The sequence below is a fragment of the Puccinia triticina genome, chromosome 14A, assembly GCF_026914185.1.
Source record: "Puccinia triticina chromosome 14A, complete sequence".
Classification (NCBI taxonomy): domain Eukaryota; kingdom Fungi; phylum Basidiomycota; class Pucciniomycetes; order Pucciniales; family Pucciniaceae; genus Puccinia; species Puccinia triticina.
In genome coordinates this window covers 4,225,930-4,246,219 of record NC_070571.1, presented here as the reverse complement: position 1 = coordinate 4,246,219, position 20,290 = coordinate 4,225,930, and the positions used below count along the sequence as shown (strand labels likewise).

Genomic DNA, 20,290 nt, shown 5'->3' with positions numbered 1-20,290 from the left:
TCAAACGCGAGGCAATAGAGCTTAAAAAAGGGTCCAGGGCTTGCGTTCACCTCCTCAGTCTCCATCATCGATTTCTTCATTGATTGAGTCAAATTGTCAGCACTTCACCGGGTCTGGTGATGTCTTGTAGGCTGGTATAGTGGTCTGATTTGAGTAGGTGTTGGTTCAAAAATAACAGAAAAAGGAAAATTTGTACGGCACCTTTATAAATGCACTTCAAAAGCTGTCATTGTTTGTGTTGCCCGCTTGTCCAGGTTTCTTGTTGGGATGATGGCGCGAGACTTTCTTTTGGTAAGCACGCTTGATTTGATCGGGGCAGCTTTCCAACGCAACAAAGATAATCCTAAGACAGCATATTGGTCTTGGTTCTACAGCGGAGGAAGTTGGAAAAATCAGACATAAGCCTTGATGAAGTAAGTTCAAGATCAGCCAGATTTGGTCTTACCTTCCAATCACGTGGATGGAGCTCAAGCAGGTACCTCCTTTCAGGCTCCTCTCAGACTCAATCATCCACTTCATCACCAAGATAATCAGTTGAGCCGTTCTTCGCAGCTTCTAGTTCCTTCAGGCTCGGGGGCAAGCAGGTCAGGGAGGTCGAGGGCGGGGGAGAATTGCGTCGGAGGTGGAAGAGAAGGTCTCGCCAGATCCAAATCACTTGGAGTTGGACACCTCGGGGAGGGTGTTGGCGCCAATGGCGATCTCGTCGAAGCCTTCGGCGCGGCTCAGACGGCTATCCTTTTGGGTCTGATGGCCTTCAAAGAGGGCTTCTGGAGGCGAGGGCTGGTCCGGGAGGGAAGGCGGGTGGGGCGCAAGAACGGACTCTAGAGGCTGGACGGGAGCCTCGTCGGGGGCGCACCAAAAGAGCTGGGGGCGATGACAGGCAACCTGGTAGCGGGCAAAAGCAGGCCGACGAAAGGCGTGTGGGAGCGCGAATCAGAGCGGCTGAAGCTGGGCCGGTCGGCCAGCGGCGAGGTGTTGGAAATTGTTGGGTTGGCCGCCGAGAACGGGTCGTCCTTGGCCTTGTCCACCGTCCCCCAATTGGCTGGACTGAGCTCAGATGGCCCAGACTCTGGATCAGCCCGCTGTTCTCGGCCGTCAGTTGAGGGAGCCCACCCGATGATGCGAGGTCCGCTCCGGCTTCCCCAAGACCCATCTTGCCGTCCCCATCCGCCTGCTCAGGTCGATCGGATGCGCCGCCGAACAGCTTTATGTTTGGCTAGAGTCCATTTAGCGGCATGGGATTGAAATGTGCGGCCAACGGGTAGTATTTTGCGCGGCTCAGGCGCTGTTATTTTGATGTTGCAAATGTAACAAGGATAAGCTCATCCGCCAATAAATGCCGGTTCCCAAAATACAAACTTACCGATTAAGGGTTTGCTGTAACCCCCGGTGATTTGGAAATCTAACGTTATGGGAATCATGATAGTTTTGGGAGCCAGTGGGTTGCAAGGTGACACTCATCATGTTGCTTCTGGAGGTAGTGGTTTGAATTGGAGGTGGGTCAGCCAAGCGAGGGAAATTGACGGAAAATGTGCGCTGCGCGCCCACAGGTTGACATAGGAAACAGCAACAAGGCAGGGTCAGCATTGGGCTTGGTACAAGCAACAATTAAGCCAGTTGTGGGTTTACATACCCATTCTGTTAGGTTATTTGGGCAAGGGAGGGACGACGGGCGTACAGTTCACGGCTGACCAGGCGGTTGCCTGGTGACTGACGGCTTGACTACCACTTGGAATGGCTGGTTGCGGTGGGGATCCGAGTGACGGCGTGGGTGCAGAGTGGATCCAGAGATGGATGATTTGAGTATAAATTCTGACTTGTAGCGGGACACTTTGTTCCCCAGCCAAACCGCTGCACTGCACTTCCAGCCAGGGGTTTGGCTCACACCCCTCCGCTGTTGCACTTGCACAGTTTGAGGGGTTAAACTCGTTGGCCCCCCTTTGCATAATGCCTTAAATGCGGCACGCTGGGGGTCATCCGCCTATTATTTTTGATCTTGCTAGACAAGAAAGGATAATAGGTTGCTTGTGTGTGGATTTGTGGTGTCAAACTGTAGTGAGGGGGAAACCCTTGATCTTGATTTTTATGATTGGCTGTCTTTAATAAACTTGGATGAGTTTAGGAGTGTCTCCTTTTTTCTTCTCATACGGACATCATCCAAAGTTTAACTTTATGACGGAATTGGTGGGACGAAAGAACTTAGATGAGTTTATTTTAGATTTACAGCTCACTCAAGAAAGGCCATGGAATGTTTGGTTCTAGCTTGGAAGAGGCAGGTGTTGTATTACAATGAAATGTGAAACCCGGCTCCCATTTATTTGGAAGGTGAATCAGTCTTGTTGCTTAGGAAGTTTATTCAATTGTGGTGTTTGAATTCTAAATTGGATTACAGTTATATTGGTCCTTTTAAGGTAAAAAAAATGGTGGGTAAAAATGTGGTAGAATTGGATATTGTAAGAGATTATCCCAAATTGCATCCTGTGTTTAACGTTTCTTTGATTGTAAGGTATGTAGGTCCTAACACCTCAACAACCGTGGATTACAGGATGGTATAAAGAATAAATACTACACTGAAAGCGAAATTGTTGATTGGAGCCTTTTGAAGTCCATTTTAGATTTTTGTATGGTGGGCAAAGGTAAGTATGAGTTCCTGTTGTCTTGGAAAGGTTTGTCCGTGGCGGATGACAAATGGGCCGCGGAGAACCATATTCCGGATAGTATGAAAGCTCATTTGGAAGCCTTTAAGTTGCTTCATCATAAAGTGTTTGGGACAGTTAAAGGAGTTAAGAAGAATAAGTTAAAAAACTTGATTTAATAAACCGGTAACATTATTTGGAGGTTTTGGGGTATAAGGTGAGTCCTATTTGTGATGTTTTTGTTATTATCATCTAATTATTGGAGAATTTATGTACATAGCGGGGTTATCTTGTGTAATTTCATTAAGAGTACTAATTGAACTGGCTTTTAATTAGTCTACAAGTACTATTCTCCGGTTGTTATGCAAATGTAATTTCTCTCCGGTGTTGTTTATCATTCAATTCTTCCTCCCCTTTTTCCCCTTCCTCTTTCTTCTTCATTGCGATATCTTTGTTTTATTCCTTTTCATCATCCTAGAGAATATGACCTTATAAATCAAAGCCCTATTTAAAGTCACATCAAGTGTCTACTCTTCCTCAGAAGGTAGATTTCCCCTAATAAATCCGAAAGCTAGACGATAAACTCTCTTGAGTTTATTCATAGTCATTCAAGAAGTGGGAGTATTAGGCGGGTCCTCACACAAATCCCAGCATCAATCCAAACTCAATCGGAAACCCTGCATGCGCACCCACCCATGCTCCCTGGAAATCTACAGAAATCTCCCCCTTCTCCTGCCATTTGATCAGCAATTTCTTCAGGAACGGCGGATAGGATGGAGCCAACTTGAATGGGCAGGGGAGCTTTACTTTCCCCTTTTCACAAAACATGGAGATTTTTTTCTTATAGCTTTCGCGTGTGCGACTAAAAATGAGGGCTTGCGCATTCAAACCAAATGCACTAAGCCGCAAGTGGAAATAGCACCTTAGCGCAAACAATGACACTCTGATGTAAGCAGGCCACAAATGGCAGGATATCAAGGATTGGCCAAGAGCGGCTAGACTAAGCAGGTATGAATAGTGTAGATACCGAGAGCGGTCACGGAGGTAAGAGGCCGTGAGCGGCGTACAAAGAGAAGGAGAGGGTGGGAGTCATTACCTTCAGGGGAAGATAGAAGCGGAGGCTGCACACGGTGCCAGCTTAGATTGCAAGAAGCTGTCCAATGACCATTCGAAAAAGGAGATTAGAAAAAAGGCAAGACCAAGAAATTGAAAAGTCCCAATGTCTGATACCGCCTAAAGGATTCAGTAGGAACAGATCAAAAGCACCCGGTGCATGTAAAAAGCTAAACCCGTCGGATGAAAAGGATGTAGCTGAGAACAGCTAGCAGGTTTGCATTCAACAAGAATTGCCGGAAGGGTATAAGAAGGAGGATGTTTGAAGTGTGAATGTTTCCCCCATCGCAGATCCAGTGGGGGCCAAAGGCTGCCCACGCGGTGGTCTTGCTTTCTTTTTTCTTTTTTTTGCAGGAGTTTGACCTTTAAGGTTGAAAGAGGAAAAAGAGGAATAGTGGTGATGTCCAAACATTTTTTGAACAAGATTAATTTTTGATATGTACTTTCATCTGCATCATTATATCAAATTAGTCTGATGTTTTCCTCACAAGAAGTTTTTATTTAGGGGGTTGAGGAATCAACTCCCACAAATTTAAAAATTGACTCCCAAACGCAATTTACGTCGCGCGGGGACCACCTTGGGACGTCTTTCCCGGGTCCTTGCAACCACATTTTGACCCGGGGGCTTTTTGGGAGCCGGAATTGTAATTCTGCAATCCCAAACGGGAGTTGGCATTTTAATTTTACAAAAAATCCCAGAAAATAGAGAAATATTTATGTCTCCTCAATGGAGCACTCAAAAGCTCCCAAAATTTCTAGATACACTGTTTAAAAAAATTTCAAGATTTACAGCAGTAGAAACCATCAGAAAGGCCTTGTGGAACATGGGGGTTAATTTGGCGGATTTCCTACTAAGGGAAACCCCCAAAACCTTATCTATGGTTCTCCAAATGGCCCCAATTTTCTTATAACACAAGAATACACTCTTTAAAACATATACTGAGCTTCACGGAATTAGCACACCTCAGGGACACCTTGTGTAGCCGGGGGGTGATTTGGCAGATTTCCTACTAAGGCAAACCCCCAAAACCTTATCTATGGTGCTCCAAACAGCCCCAAATTGTTTCTGCAAGAATAATACACTCTTTGAAACATATTCTAAGCTTCACGGCATTAGCACTCCTCAGGGAGACCCTGTGTAGCCGGGGGGCGGATTTGGCGGATTTCTTACTGAGGCAAACCCCCAAAACCTTATCTCTGGTGCTCCAAACAGCCCCAAATGTTTTCTGCAATAAAAATATACTCTTTAGATAATATTACAAGATCCAAGGAGGTATTACACATCAGGAACACCTTCTCTTGACAGTGGTGTAGTGTAGCGCAGCGCAAATGCGCTTTTTTTAGTGTAGCATTAGTGCAATTGCGCCTATCTGCGCTAACTCTACGCTAAAAACTGAAATGTCTTTTCACCCTGTGCGCGTGTACCTTTAGCGCAGATGCGCGCAATTGCGATAAGGCTACACTAAAAAATAGCGCATCTACGCTGCGCTACGCTACACCACGGTCAATAGAAGGTGTTCCTGATGTGTAATACCTCCTTGAAGCTTGAAATATTTTTTAGAGAGTGTATTCTTATGGCAGAAAAAATTTGGGGCCGTTTGGAGCACCGTAGAGAAGAGTTTGGGGGTTTGCCTTAGTAGGAAATCTGCCAAATCCGCCCCCCAGCTACACAGGGTCTCTCTGGGGAGTGCTAATGCCGTGATACTTAACATATGTTTCAAAAAATTTATTCTTCTGGCAGAAAAAATTTGTGGCCGTTGGGAGCACCATAGATAAGGTTTCGGGGGTTTGCCTTAGTAGGAAATCCGCCAAATCAGCCCCTGGCTACACAAGGTGTCCCTTAGGAGTGCTAATGCAGTGAAGCTTAAAATATGTTTCAAAGAGTGTATTATTCTTGCAGAAACAATTTGGGGCTGTTTGGAGCACCATAGATAAGGTTTTGGGGGTTTGCCTTAGTAGGAAATCTGCCAAATCACCCCCCGACTACACAAGGTGTCCCTGAGGAGTGCTAATGCGGTGAAGCTTAACATATGTTTGAAAGAGTGTATTCTTGTGGCAGAAAAGAAATTGGGACCGTTTGGAGCACCATAGATAAGGTTTCGGGGGTTTGCCTTAGTAGGAAATCCGCCAAATTAACCCCCCTGTTCCACAAGGCCTTCCTGATGGTTTCTACTGCTGTAAATCTCAAAATCTCTTCTAGACAGTGTATCTAGATTGCTGTAAACTTTTGGGAGCGTTTGGGTGCTCCAGTGAGGAGATATAAATATTTCTCTATTTTCTGGGATTTTTTGTAAAATTAAAATCCCAACTCCCGTTTGGGATTGCGGAATTACAATTCCGACTCCCAAAACGCCCCCAGGTCAAAATGCGGTCGCGAGGACCCGGGAAAGACGTCCCAAGGCGGTTCGCGCAACGTAAATTGTGTTTGGGAGTTGATTTTTTAATTTGTGGGAGTTGATTTCTCAACCCCCTTTATTTATACGGCAATTTTGTTTTGCAGATTATTGTCTGACTAGAGGCCAAGGCGGCTTTGCCGCTGAAATATCAGGGGTCCAGCAAGAATATATCTAAAATGATTTCTTCCCCATCTTCCAATGCACATGACTGATCAGTATGGAACTCACGGGGTATTTCCTGTTACACTTAGGGCCTGTACCATGGGCCTCAATTTTGAAAAATTTCAACTTTTTTTGCCTTGTACACAAAAATTGAAAACTAGCGGAGGATTCAAATGTTGAAATTCTTCACATTTGGGCTCCAGCCTACATTTTGGCCAGGCTCATTTTTTGTCCCAAGAAATTTTGAGGCAAATAAATTTGGAAAATTTTAATTTTCATGCCCTATGGTACAGGCCCTTATACAAGTGTTTCATTATGGGCCATCAAGCTTAAAACCATACATATAATTTAAAAAAACAACTCATTTTAGCATCAACAAACTTTTGGCATGCCTTGTTATCTATAATTTCACATCATTGATGATCATGTTTGCAAATTAAAGCAAACAAACCATAAAATATTTGGCTGAAGATCTAATTTCAATCAGGACTTTTTATCCTCATAGCTTTCATGTATTTTACCACAGGTGGATCATCCTATCTCTTGCTAAACATAGATCAAATTTGCTGTTAGACTCAAACTTGTTATGGCACAATAAATCCATTATGATTGGTTCATCAATTATCCCATATTTTCTTTTCAACCTTAACTTTATTCTGTCCAGTAGAGCTAACATGTGGAGTTTGTCACACTGGTCTTAATATCAGATATTAACCCTCCTTGAGTCCTCCCCCTCCACAGTCAATTTACTTCTGCCAAATCTTCTAATCCCCAAGTTGCCTTCTCTTCTTGCTGCATGTTCATTTTTCTGATGGTGCTTTATTCATGTCAAATATTTTGGGAAATGTTAAATTCAAATCCTTCCCCAACAAGGCTTGCTTTCTTGACTCACAGATTTGACTCACAGCTGCAATTGAGTCAAAGCCTCAAACCACTACAAGAAAAACTTGGTCAACTGATGCCAGTCAACATGCAAGAGCTCTGAAGAAGCTTGTACTGGTGCTATGCAAGCCTTTGTTCAAGGATTCTGTTCTTCAAGCTTCAATGCACAGTCACTGTGCATGATGCGCGGTGACTGTGCAAAAAATAAACGGTTGAGTCTTTGGTCAACGCTACAACAGCAATTACACCGGGGTATCTTGCATGTTGACTGGCATCAGTTGCACAAGTTTTGCTTGCAGTCAATCCATAATGGTCAGCACATTTATTCTTGTGCTGTTGTGTTAATTGCGCCAAAGAGGAGAGCTATTGATACCTTATTATTAGGACAAGATCCCTTCATCTAAATGATAAACTCAAAAATGCTTGAGATCATCTTAGGAATAAAAAGTAATATAATTTCACACATTTGAAAAAATTTTACTTGGCATTACATTCCTTTTTTTTCAGTCTAATTTTAGCCATGAACATCACAGATGAGAATTGAATTAATGAGAAACAAACAGGAACCCAACAAGCAAAATTTGATAGCCACCAGAAATCACAAATAGTGTTTTTATCCTACTGTTGCCTCTCAACTCATTAGAGCATAGATGGTAATCATAAATATACTTAGAGCCCTGAAAATGTATTTTGCTGACTTTCATTATTGACAAGCAGTGATCAAATGTACCCCCATAACTCACATTTTATACCAGCTGGTGATATCATTGCCTAGGCAGGTTCTAAAAGCTGCAAGTACCATCCTAGTTAGCACATCAAATTATTAGAGATCCTTCATCACTCAGTTTAATTGGGATGAACTTCAAGGGCCCATTGGCCAGATAAGATAGGATGGAGGGGGAAAATTGGGAGACAAAGAGGGCGGGGGTTAGGAACGTCTCACAAGGGGGGGAAAAATTCAAGGAGGGCGGGTGAGATGTTCAAAGAGAGGGGTGGGGCACTGGGGATAGATCACCAAAAAGGGTGGGCAAGATGGCTTAGTCGCGCTATGATCAGCTTCTTCCACTCATATTGAGCGCCCTGGTGTGCTCGGTGGTGAGTCTGTGCGTGAGCTTGAGGGAGGGGTTGTTAGGAGAGAAGGCAGTGCCCGGAGGAGTGTGCCCCTGGCCAACAACAGCACTCGTTGAAGAGCAGACTTTGCTGGGATGGGAGCTGGTCAGTGGCGCAATTGTGATAATTGGTGTCGTTGGGTGTGGGCCCAAGGACATGGAGAACACAGTCTTGAAGCCCGCCGTGGCCGTCTTTGGCTTCTCTTCGCAATGACAATAACAAGGACTTAGTGCAAGCTAAATTTGCGCGGGAGTAATGCCTAATATGTCAGGATTCAGGCCCAAGAGGCCCGAGCCCGAAAGACCCTGAAGCAACCCTTGCTTGCTCATCTCCATCGACATTTTCAGAGCTTTTCTTTTCTCTCGCCGCCCAACTCAAGCCATCTCAACAGACAGGACCAGCTTATTGTAAGTAACCAGTCCCAAGTCTAAGTATATCACAACAACCGATGCAGCTTAACCGGTTTGGATAAAAATACTAATCAGTCCCTTTCAAATACCGTCTGAACCAGGCGACGAGCTCACCCGAAACAACCAGGAAGAACAATGTACCCTGGGCGATGAACAGCCCAATACTCAACCAAACGCCATGCTTGTCTTGTAAGAAACACTAGAACCCTGTGGCTCAAACCAGGCCAAAAGTACAACTGTACATGTCTTGCAGATGAATCACCTGCATGACTCAAGAAGCTTAAATAGCTGATCCCAATCCTTCTTTTTGTTCTTCTCTCAGCTCTTGTCCACTTCCCCTCGACTACACAAGCTCAAATCAACCCATAAACGTTTCCCTTTATCTTAGCTCAGACCAGCCTTCTCCCAACACCTCCCATTGACTCCAGTCCTATTTCTTCTCTTTTATCATCAGCAGCTTGCGACGACCTTGTACCGCACTTGTGCCATTCTCGGACCTTTCCTTCTTCTTATCTCTCAAAAACACATTCTTGTTCTCATACTTAGCCGTCTCACCTAAAATCCGTTATCTTAGTTGCCTACCACTGCCCTTAAGGTACAAATTGTTACTTTTTTTCTTTTTCTTACTCTCTCCTCTCATGAAGATCACCATGAGCTGACAAAGATGAAATTACACCCTTAAGTCTTGCTATTCTCACATAATATACAACTTGTATCACGTCAACACCCATCAACCTAAACGGCAGACATCTTCTTTATTCATGCCCAAAGCGTGTCTGAAAGACGCGCCTCCCACCTTAAAACTTTGCCCGGAGATGCCCCGGTATTCTTCCCCGGAGAAAACCTCCCTCAATTTGGCCAGGACCGCCCATCTCGTCAGATGATTTCTTGTACCGGAGTCCGTGTACCCAAACAAAGAGGTTTGCATACCCCCCGTTTCTTGAAGCCAGCGGGAAATCGCCGCGACCGGGCAGAGTGCGTGATGCTGCTTGCTCAGAATCTGCAGCTTTGGGTTACCCGGAGAGGCTGTCTTTGCTGCTTGCAGTGTCAAGGTGGCCACTCGACCCAGAGGTGGGTCTTTTGTGAAGGAGACGTCCAAAGTCAGAAGAGACTGGTCAAACTGAATTGGGCCACATTCAGATGCATAAGTGAGTTTGGCCAGGCGCGCCAGGGCCCAAAAAGCGACCAAACAGAGGTCCCCAATCGCTTGTTCCTTGTTGGTGGCCTCCTCAATCACATTGGCACCAACAACGGCCATTGACTCAGACCGCCACAGATTGCCACGACAGGTGTATGTCTCTAATACGTTCCTGGCTGAGTGGACCTGGACAACAAGGAGGCCGGACGGAATGGTCTCACAGACCATCAGCTTGATTGATGTTCAATAGAGGCCATGATTTCGCGGACTCTGTGGCTCCTGGGCATGAAACAATCTTATTGGTCTTTTGTCACCCGCGCTTGAAGCAATATGGATAGATGGGCAAATAGAATCAACCAGAGGATTGAGGAGACCATAGTGAACTTGTACCAGACAATCTTCCCGCCCGCGGCCAAGCTCCCTCTGATCCCGGCTAGGCGATTGAGTGGTTCAATCAAAACAAACATAGATATGATCAGCTCCTTTAGTTGGCATGTGTCGCCAACTTCAATAGGTTTGGGCCTGCACAGTCGGCCCTTTCGTCTCACCTTTTTTCACCCCACTTTCTCCGCCCCCTTATTGTATCACTGAAAAAAGGTGTTTCATGCAATTATTGGCAACAAGAAAAAAAGGGAGGGAGGGAGGTAAAAAAAATGCACTTGCCTTTGGGATTCAGTTCACTCAACATGATCTGATTGGTATCCAGCGGCAAACTACAAAAAGAAAAAACACCAAAGGATAATAAGAAAGAGCTGATTGAAGACAAACACAGAGAAGAGAGTGGGTACCTATCTTTCCAAGAAGTGACCCAAGACTTGAAGGGCACAAACCTGTTCTTGCCAAGGGACGCGGGAGAGATGGAGGACGGAGTAGCGGGGAAAAGACGGTGTGGTCAGATTAAGCAAGCTGGAAGTGGTCCCAGGTGTCGTTGGCGGGAGCAGACACAGGACGATCAAAGCTGGCGGTGCTTGAGCCGGCCTTTCCTCAGGAGACAGACCCTTCGAGATAGGAGCGGTCGTTGGAGTTGGCAAGAGAGGAGGAAGAGGATGATCCAGGGAGCAAGTTCAGATGAGAGTCATGTAGGAAATCAGAATCAGACCCAAACCCGCAGCAACCTCCTAGGAAGCTCGCGCGGCTAGACCAAGGCGCAAGCCCAGCTGCCATAATTAAAGGTTAGACCCCCTTTTGCAGTCCAGACCAAGACCTAACCACGGCAAAGCTAACTGTTGTGTATCGCCCTGTTGACCGCAGATGCTGAGCAAGCAAGAACCTTAACGGTCACAGCCCCCAGACAAGTCCAAACGCAGATCAGAACCTTGTACGTCCCGAGAGTAGCGAAAAGCAGACTTAATCTTAAGGCTGACTTTATTGTGTTCACTTGTAGAACTCTTGCGGAACAACTTGGATCCAGAACCCAGGCAGACCTGCTCTCAAGACTATTGTCTGAGGCACCGGTTACGCGTAAGCACAGAAACAGAAAAAGCAGAGCACAAAACAAAGAAAAACTAATCTTGCAAAATTGCTCCTAAATAAACAGAACAAGAACGTATAGACCCGTATAGACAAGACAAGACAAAGTTACTTCAGTAGCTCGGCTTATACCCGTAAGTGGGAATAGACCAGAAGACAGAATTATCGCACAGAGAGACTAACATCGGTTGTGCCCATTGGAGTGCAGGATTCAATAGAACATCCCCTAACGCACAAAGACAGCACAAGCGTGCGCTCAAACCAGTACCCGGGCATCTCCTGCCCTGCCTTCAGGTACAAGCCCGGTCTTATCTCTCTACTCAGATTATCACCATATGTTATCATTGCAATTGTATATACAGAACTCTAACTAGCAATGAACTTCAGTTGCTCTAAAATTTTCAGATTTACAGTCTCGACCCCGCTTGATTAGATCACTTTCACAAGCAACCAAAGGCAGGCCAGGATGGTGAACACTTGCAATCAAGGCCCAAGTCAAGGCGTCGAACAAACTCCCGTCCCGGCTAAGAGCGACGCTTATAGCCCAGACAAGGACCACGTCAACGTCCTGAAGTTCGACGGATCAAACTTCCCACTCTGGGAAAGGAAGATCAAAATGCACCTCTGTCCCCGTCATCTTGAAACCTACATCAAAGAACCATTGCCAAAAGAGCCCCACGACGACAAGCTGTAGGGAGCACTCAGGACTTGTAGCATTCTCAGCGAAGTGATATCCAATGCTATCTTCACTAGTGTTATAAATGACGAGAACGAACAGGATCCGTTTGCTATCTGGACTGATATCAAGACGATCTACGCCTCTGACTCCTTACTCTCCGTGTTCCAAGTATGGAACAAGTGGCTAGATATTCAGTACAATAAAGACCTTAACTCGTACATAGTAGAAATGGAAGAGAGCTTAGCTGAATTCAGTTCATTAGGCCTAAAAGTACCAGAAGTTCTAGTTGGATGCGGGATTGTCGGAAAAATCACAAAGCAACGCCCCACAAAGCGTTGGCAAAACCCAAGGAAATCATAGCCAAGCTACGAGACATCGGACGTCATGAGACGGCAACCAAGCGCAAATTCATTGACAACCCTGAACCAACCTCTACATCCACAGCTCTTGCCACTGGACCCTCTCAAAAGCCAAGAAGACAAGGTGGTCCCTCTGGCGGCTCTAAAGGAGGAATCATTTGGTGCAGCCACGGGAAGCACAACTCAAAAGCTACCTCACACGTCAAGGCAGATTGTTGGACTATTTATCCAACCTCTCGCCCGGCTGACAAGCCCCTCATGCCTCAGCCAGAACGCAATCCAAAGAGGCAACAAACATCCTATCACACAACCGCTGAAGAAACCAAAGATGAAGAGGAAGAAGCGCATCATGCGTTAATAGCCAAGCCTTTCTTCACCTACAACACCACCAAACCCGGCAGTTCCCTGTCAAAAATCCTCAATTTGGGAGCGAGCAATCACATGCTCAACTCCCTGGACTACTTCAGCCACACTACCCCAGTCCATATCAGCATCGTAACGGGTAGCGGCAAATCCGAGCTCATCGCAGTAGCCAGAGGAAGAGCTCAACTCCACCTCTTGTCCGGCCAAACTCTAGACCTAACCGATGCTCTCTTTGTGCCAAAGCTCACCCGCAACCTGGTGTTGATGGTTCAACTCATGAGCCACAGAGCACTCATCAGCGAGCGCAACGGCGTCTTCGAGGTCCAGCTGGATGACAAAAAGGCGTTCCAAGTCAGTACAGACAATGATCTTCTTGAGATTGTCGGTGCTACTCCCTCCTCTAAGCCGGCCGTCGGCATGGCAACAGTAGCCGCACCTCAGCTATCAGAATTCCAGAAATGGCACAACCGGTTAGGCCATGCAAGCTCCGGTCAAATCGCGCAAGTCATACCCGACAAACCAGACCTCACCAAGACTCACTCATGCACCGCCTGCATGAAAGGCAAGCTGACCCGGACTCCATGCAAAGGCATATTCAAAACAACAGACGCCCCACTCTCTATTATTCACTGCAACTTGGTTGGACCCATATCTCCCCCAACGAACGGAGGAGCCCAATATTTCCTCACCCTAGTAGACCAGTTCACGGGATACATACATACCACAATCCTCAAAGAGAAAAGCCAAGCAAACCAGGCCATACTCGACTTCAAAGCCTTTTTCGAGAAGCAAACTGGATTCCAACTAAAGAAGCTCATATCGGACGGCGGCGGAGAGTTCGTTAACGGCACGCTGGGAGAATATCTTCAAGCAGAAGGAATCTAACACAACGTGGCTCCCGCGTACACCCCGCAAAACAACGGCATGGCCAAGCGCGCCAACCGCACAATCATCAATATGACGCGGTGTTTGATGATGCAAGCAAATCTGGCACCAGAGTGGTGGGCCGAGGCGGTCAAGACCGCAACAGCAACAACAAACTGCCTACCATCTCTGGCCAGGAGCAAGGCATTGCCGCTGGAGCTGATGTTCAAATCAAAGCCTAATATCACCTTCTTCCGTCCATTCGGCTGTTGAGTGTGGATTGTCAAACCAAAACAAAAGAGAGATACCAAGTTCTCATCAATCGCTTGGGAAGGAGTTTTTCTGGGATATGAGAATGACTACTCATCATATAGGGTTTACCGGATTGAAGATAAAGCAATTCTCACGGCCAAACATGTAAATTTCGATAAAGCCTATTTCCTTGACTGTCTGGCGCTAAACAAAAGCCACCTACTCATGAACTCGGATAAACTACCTAGCTTCAACTCGCAAGATCCCTTACCATTCAGCGAAGAGGAATCTCTACAAGAAGACCTCGAGGCGGCCCGCGGCGCTAGCGAGCTAGAAAAAGAAGAACAGGATATATCCCGGATCATTCAAACCATCCGCTCGCCAACCCCCCCAAGCCACCCTCAACCTCTCGGCTCTCCTGTTCCCCAAGAATCACGCGAACAACCACACCCTAGAACCCAAAGGTACGCCTGGACAACGGCGCCCCCACCAAGGGAGATCTCTAGCGGAATTGACGCCGCAAACATAATTCACGGAAAGCGATCTCGCCAGGCATTTCTGATTGAGATTGAAGTTGACCCAAAAAATCACAAACAAGCCATGAACAGCTCCGACCGAATTCGCTGGACCAAGGCCGAGCAGAAGGAAATCAAGAACATGCTCAAACACCAGGTCTGGGTAGTTCGCCAGCGGCTCGCTTCAGATGAGCCCATCCCCTCCACCTGGGCATACAGACGAAAGCTCGGCGCCTCAAACGAGGTCATAGAGTTCAAGGCACGCATCTGCGCGCAAGGTTTCCGACAAATACACGGAAGAAACTTCAATGTGATCTACGCCCCGACAGGCAAAGCAGCATCATTGCGACTCCTAATCTCATTCGCCGTAAATCATGGACTGAAAATACACCAGCTAGACGTACGAAGCGCCTTTCTCACATGCCCCCTGGAAGACACGGTCACATTACTGCCTCCGCAGGGCTACCAATGCCCCCCCAACTCAGTTCTACACCTGAAGAAGGCCATTTATGGACTGCGCCAGGCCCTGCTCGTCTGGTACAAGCGCCTGACAGCATACCTGAAAACGCTAGACTTCCAAATCTCAATTTCTGACCCGTGTGTGTTCTGGCGACGCGAAACGGCCCGCAACCCGGCAACCTGGTTACCTGCTCACGTGGACAATATAGTTATCATCAGTCATAAGCCAGAAATATTCAGAGCTCAGATGGAGAAGGAATTTGAGATAAAATACCCAGGAGAAGCGGAATTTCTCTTGGGGATGAATCTTCTTTGCTTCAATGACGGCATCCAGATCAACCAAACCCAATATGTGGAACGCAAGCTAGCCAAATTTGGACTTGACAAGGCGTACCCGGCATTGTGTCCCCTCAATCCAAGAGAACGTCTCTCAAAAGCGGCGCCACTCTCAAGAAACTCTCAAGAAACTCGAAGTCAACTACCGCGCGCTAGTTGGCTTGTTGAACTACCTCAGTATACTCACTAGGCCAGACATCTCCCTAGCAGTCAGCCAACTCTCGCAGTACCTGGAAACTCCAGGAATCAAACACTATCAAGCCGCGATCCAGGTATTCCGATATCTATCAGGGACCAAGCACGTAGGACTAACATTTAAGAAATCGTCCTCAATCAACCTCAAGGCCTTCTCTGATGCCGACTGGGGAAACTGCCCCAACACGAGGAGGTCCACCACTGGCTTCGTCGTGACAGCCGGCTCACATTTGCTCAACTGGAAGTCAAGCAAGCAGCCAACAGTCTCCCTCTCCACGGCAGAGGCCGAATACAAGGCACTATCTGATCTAGGTAGAGACCTAGCTTGGTTTGCAAGCCTCATCAAGGAAACCGAATTGCAAAAGACCGTAGAAGACATCACCGTCGCCGTTGACAACAAAGGCGCCATCGATCTCGCAAACAGCCAGACGTCTCAGAACAGCTTCCGAACTAAACACATGAACATCAGACTTCACTTTGTTTGGGAACTGATACTGGTCAACCTCATCAAACTCCAATAAGTGAAAACAACCGCCAATCACCAGGGGAGATATGTTCCCACTCTCCAGGGAGTGCCCTACGTGAATTTTTTTCCATAACTGTGCTGGAGGCCTTTAGTAAATATAGCTTAAGCAGTGATGTATATAGTGAGGAAGATCATCCATAAGTGGTCTGGAACTCATCCCAAAAGTCTTCTTGTCACAGGGGAAAATTATTCAGAACTGATGCACAGCTCACCCTGAACTCTTCCAGACAGTATCAATAAGTAATTCATAACTGAATTCAAACTAATTTGGGAATCATCCATAACTCATCTTGAAATATAACCCAGAACTCAAATTCAAATCAGTTGTAAATGAACTGGAACATATCAAAGCAGTTTCCTGTAAGTATAATTGAATTATTTGTGGCCATTTGTTTATTGCACCAGCGGGAAGTGACAAATGTTTCTGAAAAGGATATGTTGTTTCTTGCAGTTGAACACAAACAAACCATTCAACTTGCACCTAGAAATAATAGTTAATGCTAATGCTTAGTGGCTTCAATGTACAACTAAATAACCTTATCTTGCTGAAGTACTAAATTTCAATGATGCCAGCTGTTGTTCATGGCATGTTGAATTGATCCAATTTTTGATAATTCCATTTTCACGTTGTTACACAGTCATTCTTGCATAGAATTATCCATGGATTAACTACAGTGAAACAAGTGCTAAAAACACCTTGTCTAAATTGATTACAGCTCTGAATGGCTTAAATAAAGCCCAATTAATCTCCACAAAGATTTATTGTTTATCAGATTACAATTGCAGTATAAAGCCAAGGGATTGAGGGAGTTGTTGGAATGGTTTGTGATATATGATTTCATCCTCAAATACAAAATGCAGTGAGAAATGCTTGTGATGTTTCAAATTGTCCAAAGGAAAGAAAGTGACAAAACTCATACATAAATGCACATATGTTTGGTCAATTTGAACCAGAAATCTTAATCTCAGTTACTTTCACAAATGTTTAAGCACACCGCATGAGCACTTTGACTATTTTCAGCGTGGTATATTGATTCTGTTGAGAAAGAAACTTGACCGGTTCTTCATCAAAAACTTAATATTCCACATTCATCCAAACCATTCATTTGTCAGAAATTGACTTTCACAACTGATGAGATACATTGTCACAAATTGATGTGGATCAAAGCACTAAGGGTGTTCAAAGTTGAAATCATAAAATTTTCAATGCATAAAATCATAAAATTATAAAACTTTCAAGTGATGATTTCATATGTACCATTCTAGAAATGTTGCTCTAATTTGAGTGCTTGGGTGCAACATATTTTTTTCAGCTTAGAATTTTATGATTTTATGGTGTTATGATTTTATGCAAGTCAACTTTGAACACCCTAACTGTTTGGGACATTTGAGAAGGAAACTTGAATTGGATAGAAGACAGATCACTTCAAGACATGGGTTGAATGAAGAGTTTGGAAATTAAGGAACATAAAAAAAAGAGGAAATCATGACATTTCATTTAAAACTAATTGTAAAAAGATTTGGAAAACAACTATTTATTTCTTTTCTTTGGAGGAGCGTTTGCATTGTCAATTTGATTCTGCAAGCCACCAATGTCTAAATCTTTTTTATATAAGCCATTGATATAAGCGGTAATAGCATTAGCCATTCTCCTGTTTATCTGACAAGAAAATCCAATTCTGGTATACATTCCAGAAGGGGAACAGCCAGGCAGAGTTTGATGGCGGTAGTCTTGAGATCTGAATACGCACAGTGTAACACCAAGGGTTTTGTTCAAGTCTAGACAGACTTGAAAATCACGAAAGGAGAACTGACCCCCCTCCATGTCAAACATTTCATCGGCCAAGATCTGAGGATTATCCGAGTTTTTTGGGTTGAAGATCGGAATCCAACCAACAAGCGTCCAGTCGTTCACATCGTTATCGGTGTGCGGATGATTGTAAAAGTCGTACATGGTAAAGGTCAGGAAAGAGGAGAAGTCAGCCGATGTATAGGGTTCGCCATACTCCGTGTGATTCATCGAAGGGTACTGATTAGTGATGAGCAGCTTTTGATTCGAGTCGTGGACGCCAGGCGCAAAGCTTCTCAATTTGTCAGAGATCCACTGTCCAGCTTCAAGGAGTCGGGCTTTCTGGTCCTCTGGGTCGAATTTCAGGAGCTTCATCTGTTTCCGCAAAAACTCCACGGAGCAAAACCGTCCAAATTGTTCAGTGTTCTTTGAACATTTCGGCCAGCCATCGCCCCATAAAGATCCACAAATTTGGGGCCTGTTGGTGTTGATTTCAGAAACATAGTCGATTCGGCTAAGGAGGTGAAGGACAAATTTTTCCCAACCTTTTTTCTCGCTGGCCGCCATTGTTTTGAATGGATACCAAGCTGCCATGCAGAACGGAGGAAGGTTGTTCGGCGCAACAATGCAAACGCCATGCGTCAGGGATACGTAATGTTCTCTGATTGTTTGGTCAGTTGTAATGAATTCATCAGGGCACGGATCGTGTTGACGAGAAGGTGGCACGGTACGGTGGTGTATGTTGTCGTGCTGGCCGGGGATACAAACAGGTGCTTCTCTTTTTGCCTTTTCTCGCGCAAATCGCTTAGCGTCCTTGCCCATTCGTGAGCGTTTGCCTGGGCTGAATAAACAAATGAAGAGTTTATATCAGCCAAAAAAACATTACACAATTCACTACAAGAAGGGAGATACGACGAGAATAGCCGGTCCAAATAATCTTGAGCACCGCTTGGTGGTAATGCAGAAGAGGTGTGGTGTACATAGGAGTAGCCGTGGCACGGTTGATGTGCACGCCGACCGCACTACTTGTACATAACACCAGAACCTCCCTGGTCCAACGGCTTCCCCAAGAATCAGTGCCTTGTAGAATTAGCCGTGGCACGGATGATATGCACGCCTACTGCACTAACTCTACAAAACACCAATTCTTGGGGAGCCATGAGGATTGAGGGAATCTATCAGAGGAAAACTCACGGTAGATTGTTTGTCGGGTACAGTTCATGTGGCAGCGCCACAACAGTTTCGCAGACATCCCCGAATACTAGCTGGAAATCCCGGGATGGTGTGGATGATGAAGTTATTTTCGAGCAGTCAAGCGTGTGGTAGAGCAAATGACGAAGGGGCAGGCCGGCAGTGGTAGTGTTGCTACCCAATAAGTAAATCGTTTCATCCCACGCCGCTGTGAGTTGGCCGATAGTCATCATTTCTGCACCTCCTTCGCAAGCGACCTCATACCAAGCATAACCTACATATGACAAAGAAGCTCGTGTTCAGGTGCAGGGCAAGCAAGGCACAATTGGACCAATAAGCAGAAGAGATACTCACTCAGGAGGTCCAAGGCCCACATGTCGCACAGTTTCGAAGTTTGGCCATCTACTCCTCCAAAAACGAACATTTTCTCGCCAAGTCAAAGTGCTGAGTGCTGTTGGCGTGGAGGGGGAAGAGATCCCGAACAAGCTACAGATGTCCACTCCTTTTTACCAAAATCAAATGTCCATATATCGTTGAAAACGTTTTTGCCGTTCGAACCACCAAAAACGATCCATGAGCGAGCATATACAATGGCCGAATGGCCTGTTCGCGCTGCTGGGCTACGGGGGTATGAAACATTCTCCCATAGCGAGTTGGAGGTCACTGGAGAGATATACATTGAAATAGAAGACGCTCTCAGCTTTGAGATCATGTAGAGGCCAGAAAGAGAGACAAGCTTGCAATGGTCGATGTCAATTCGCCAAAGGCGATTGTGAGCCAATCCATTCATGTCAGTCCCGGCGTAAACGTAAAAGAATCCTTCAAATTTTTTCTGATCTAGGCGCTAGTTTGTTGACTCGCATCGCCTCAGGAATAAGTAAATAGGCCATACAACCGAATGATCGAAGTTAAGAGAGATCTAGTTTCTTCTTGAAGAAGCTCTTGTACGGCACTTGAAAGTTACGAGTGCTGGAAGGCAAGAAATTGCATAAATCAGTCGCCGTAACGACTGCTTCAGCCTAGTATCTCGGGGACAAGTTGGCTTGAGCGAAGAGACATCTTGCTTTGTCAAGAATGGCACAATTTGACCGCTCAGCCATGCCGTTATTTTCAGGCGTGTACGCAGGTGCAAATTGCTGAGTGATGCCACGATTCCGACAAAAGTCTTCAAAGAAGATGCTCCTAAATTCTCCACCATTATCTGATATAACTCTTTTCACGGTCAGACCCGTCTGATTTTCAGCCCAAAGGACAAACTCTTCAAACTTGTTCAAGGTCTCTGACTTGTGTTTCAAGAGTTTGACACACTTAAGACCCGATTGTTGATTGATGATCGTCAGGAAGTACTGAGCTCCACCGACTGAGCGGGTTTGAAACGGGCCCACCAGATCCAAGTGAATGGCTTCTAAAATCTCATGAGTGGGCGCGAATTTACCGTTAAAAGG

The 20,290-nt window shown here is 45.6% G+C and overlaps 1 protein-coding gene across 1 annotated transcript; it reads right to left on the bottom strand.

Moving 5' to 3' along the window:
* Positions 1-651: 651 nt before the first annotated feature.
* Positions 652-1,421, bottom strand: PtA15_14A388 (uncharacterized protein; the record flags this gene model as incomplete). Its single annotated transcript, XM_053163098.1, has 4 exons — positions 652-767; positions 857-1,082; positions 1,203-1,285; positions 1,364-1,421. 4 exons carry the CDS (start codon positions 1,419-1,421, stop codon positions 652-654), a joined length of 483 nt encoding a protein of 160 aa, XP_053027059.1.
* Positions 1,422-20,290: the final 18,869 nt, after the last annotated feature.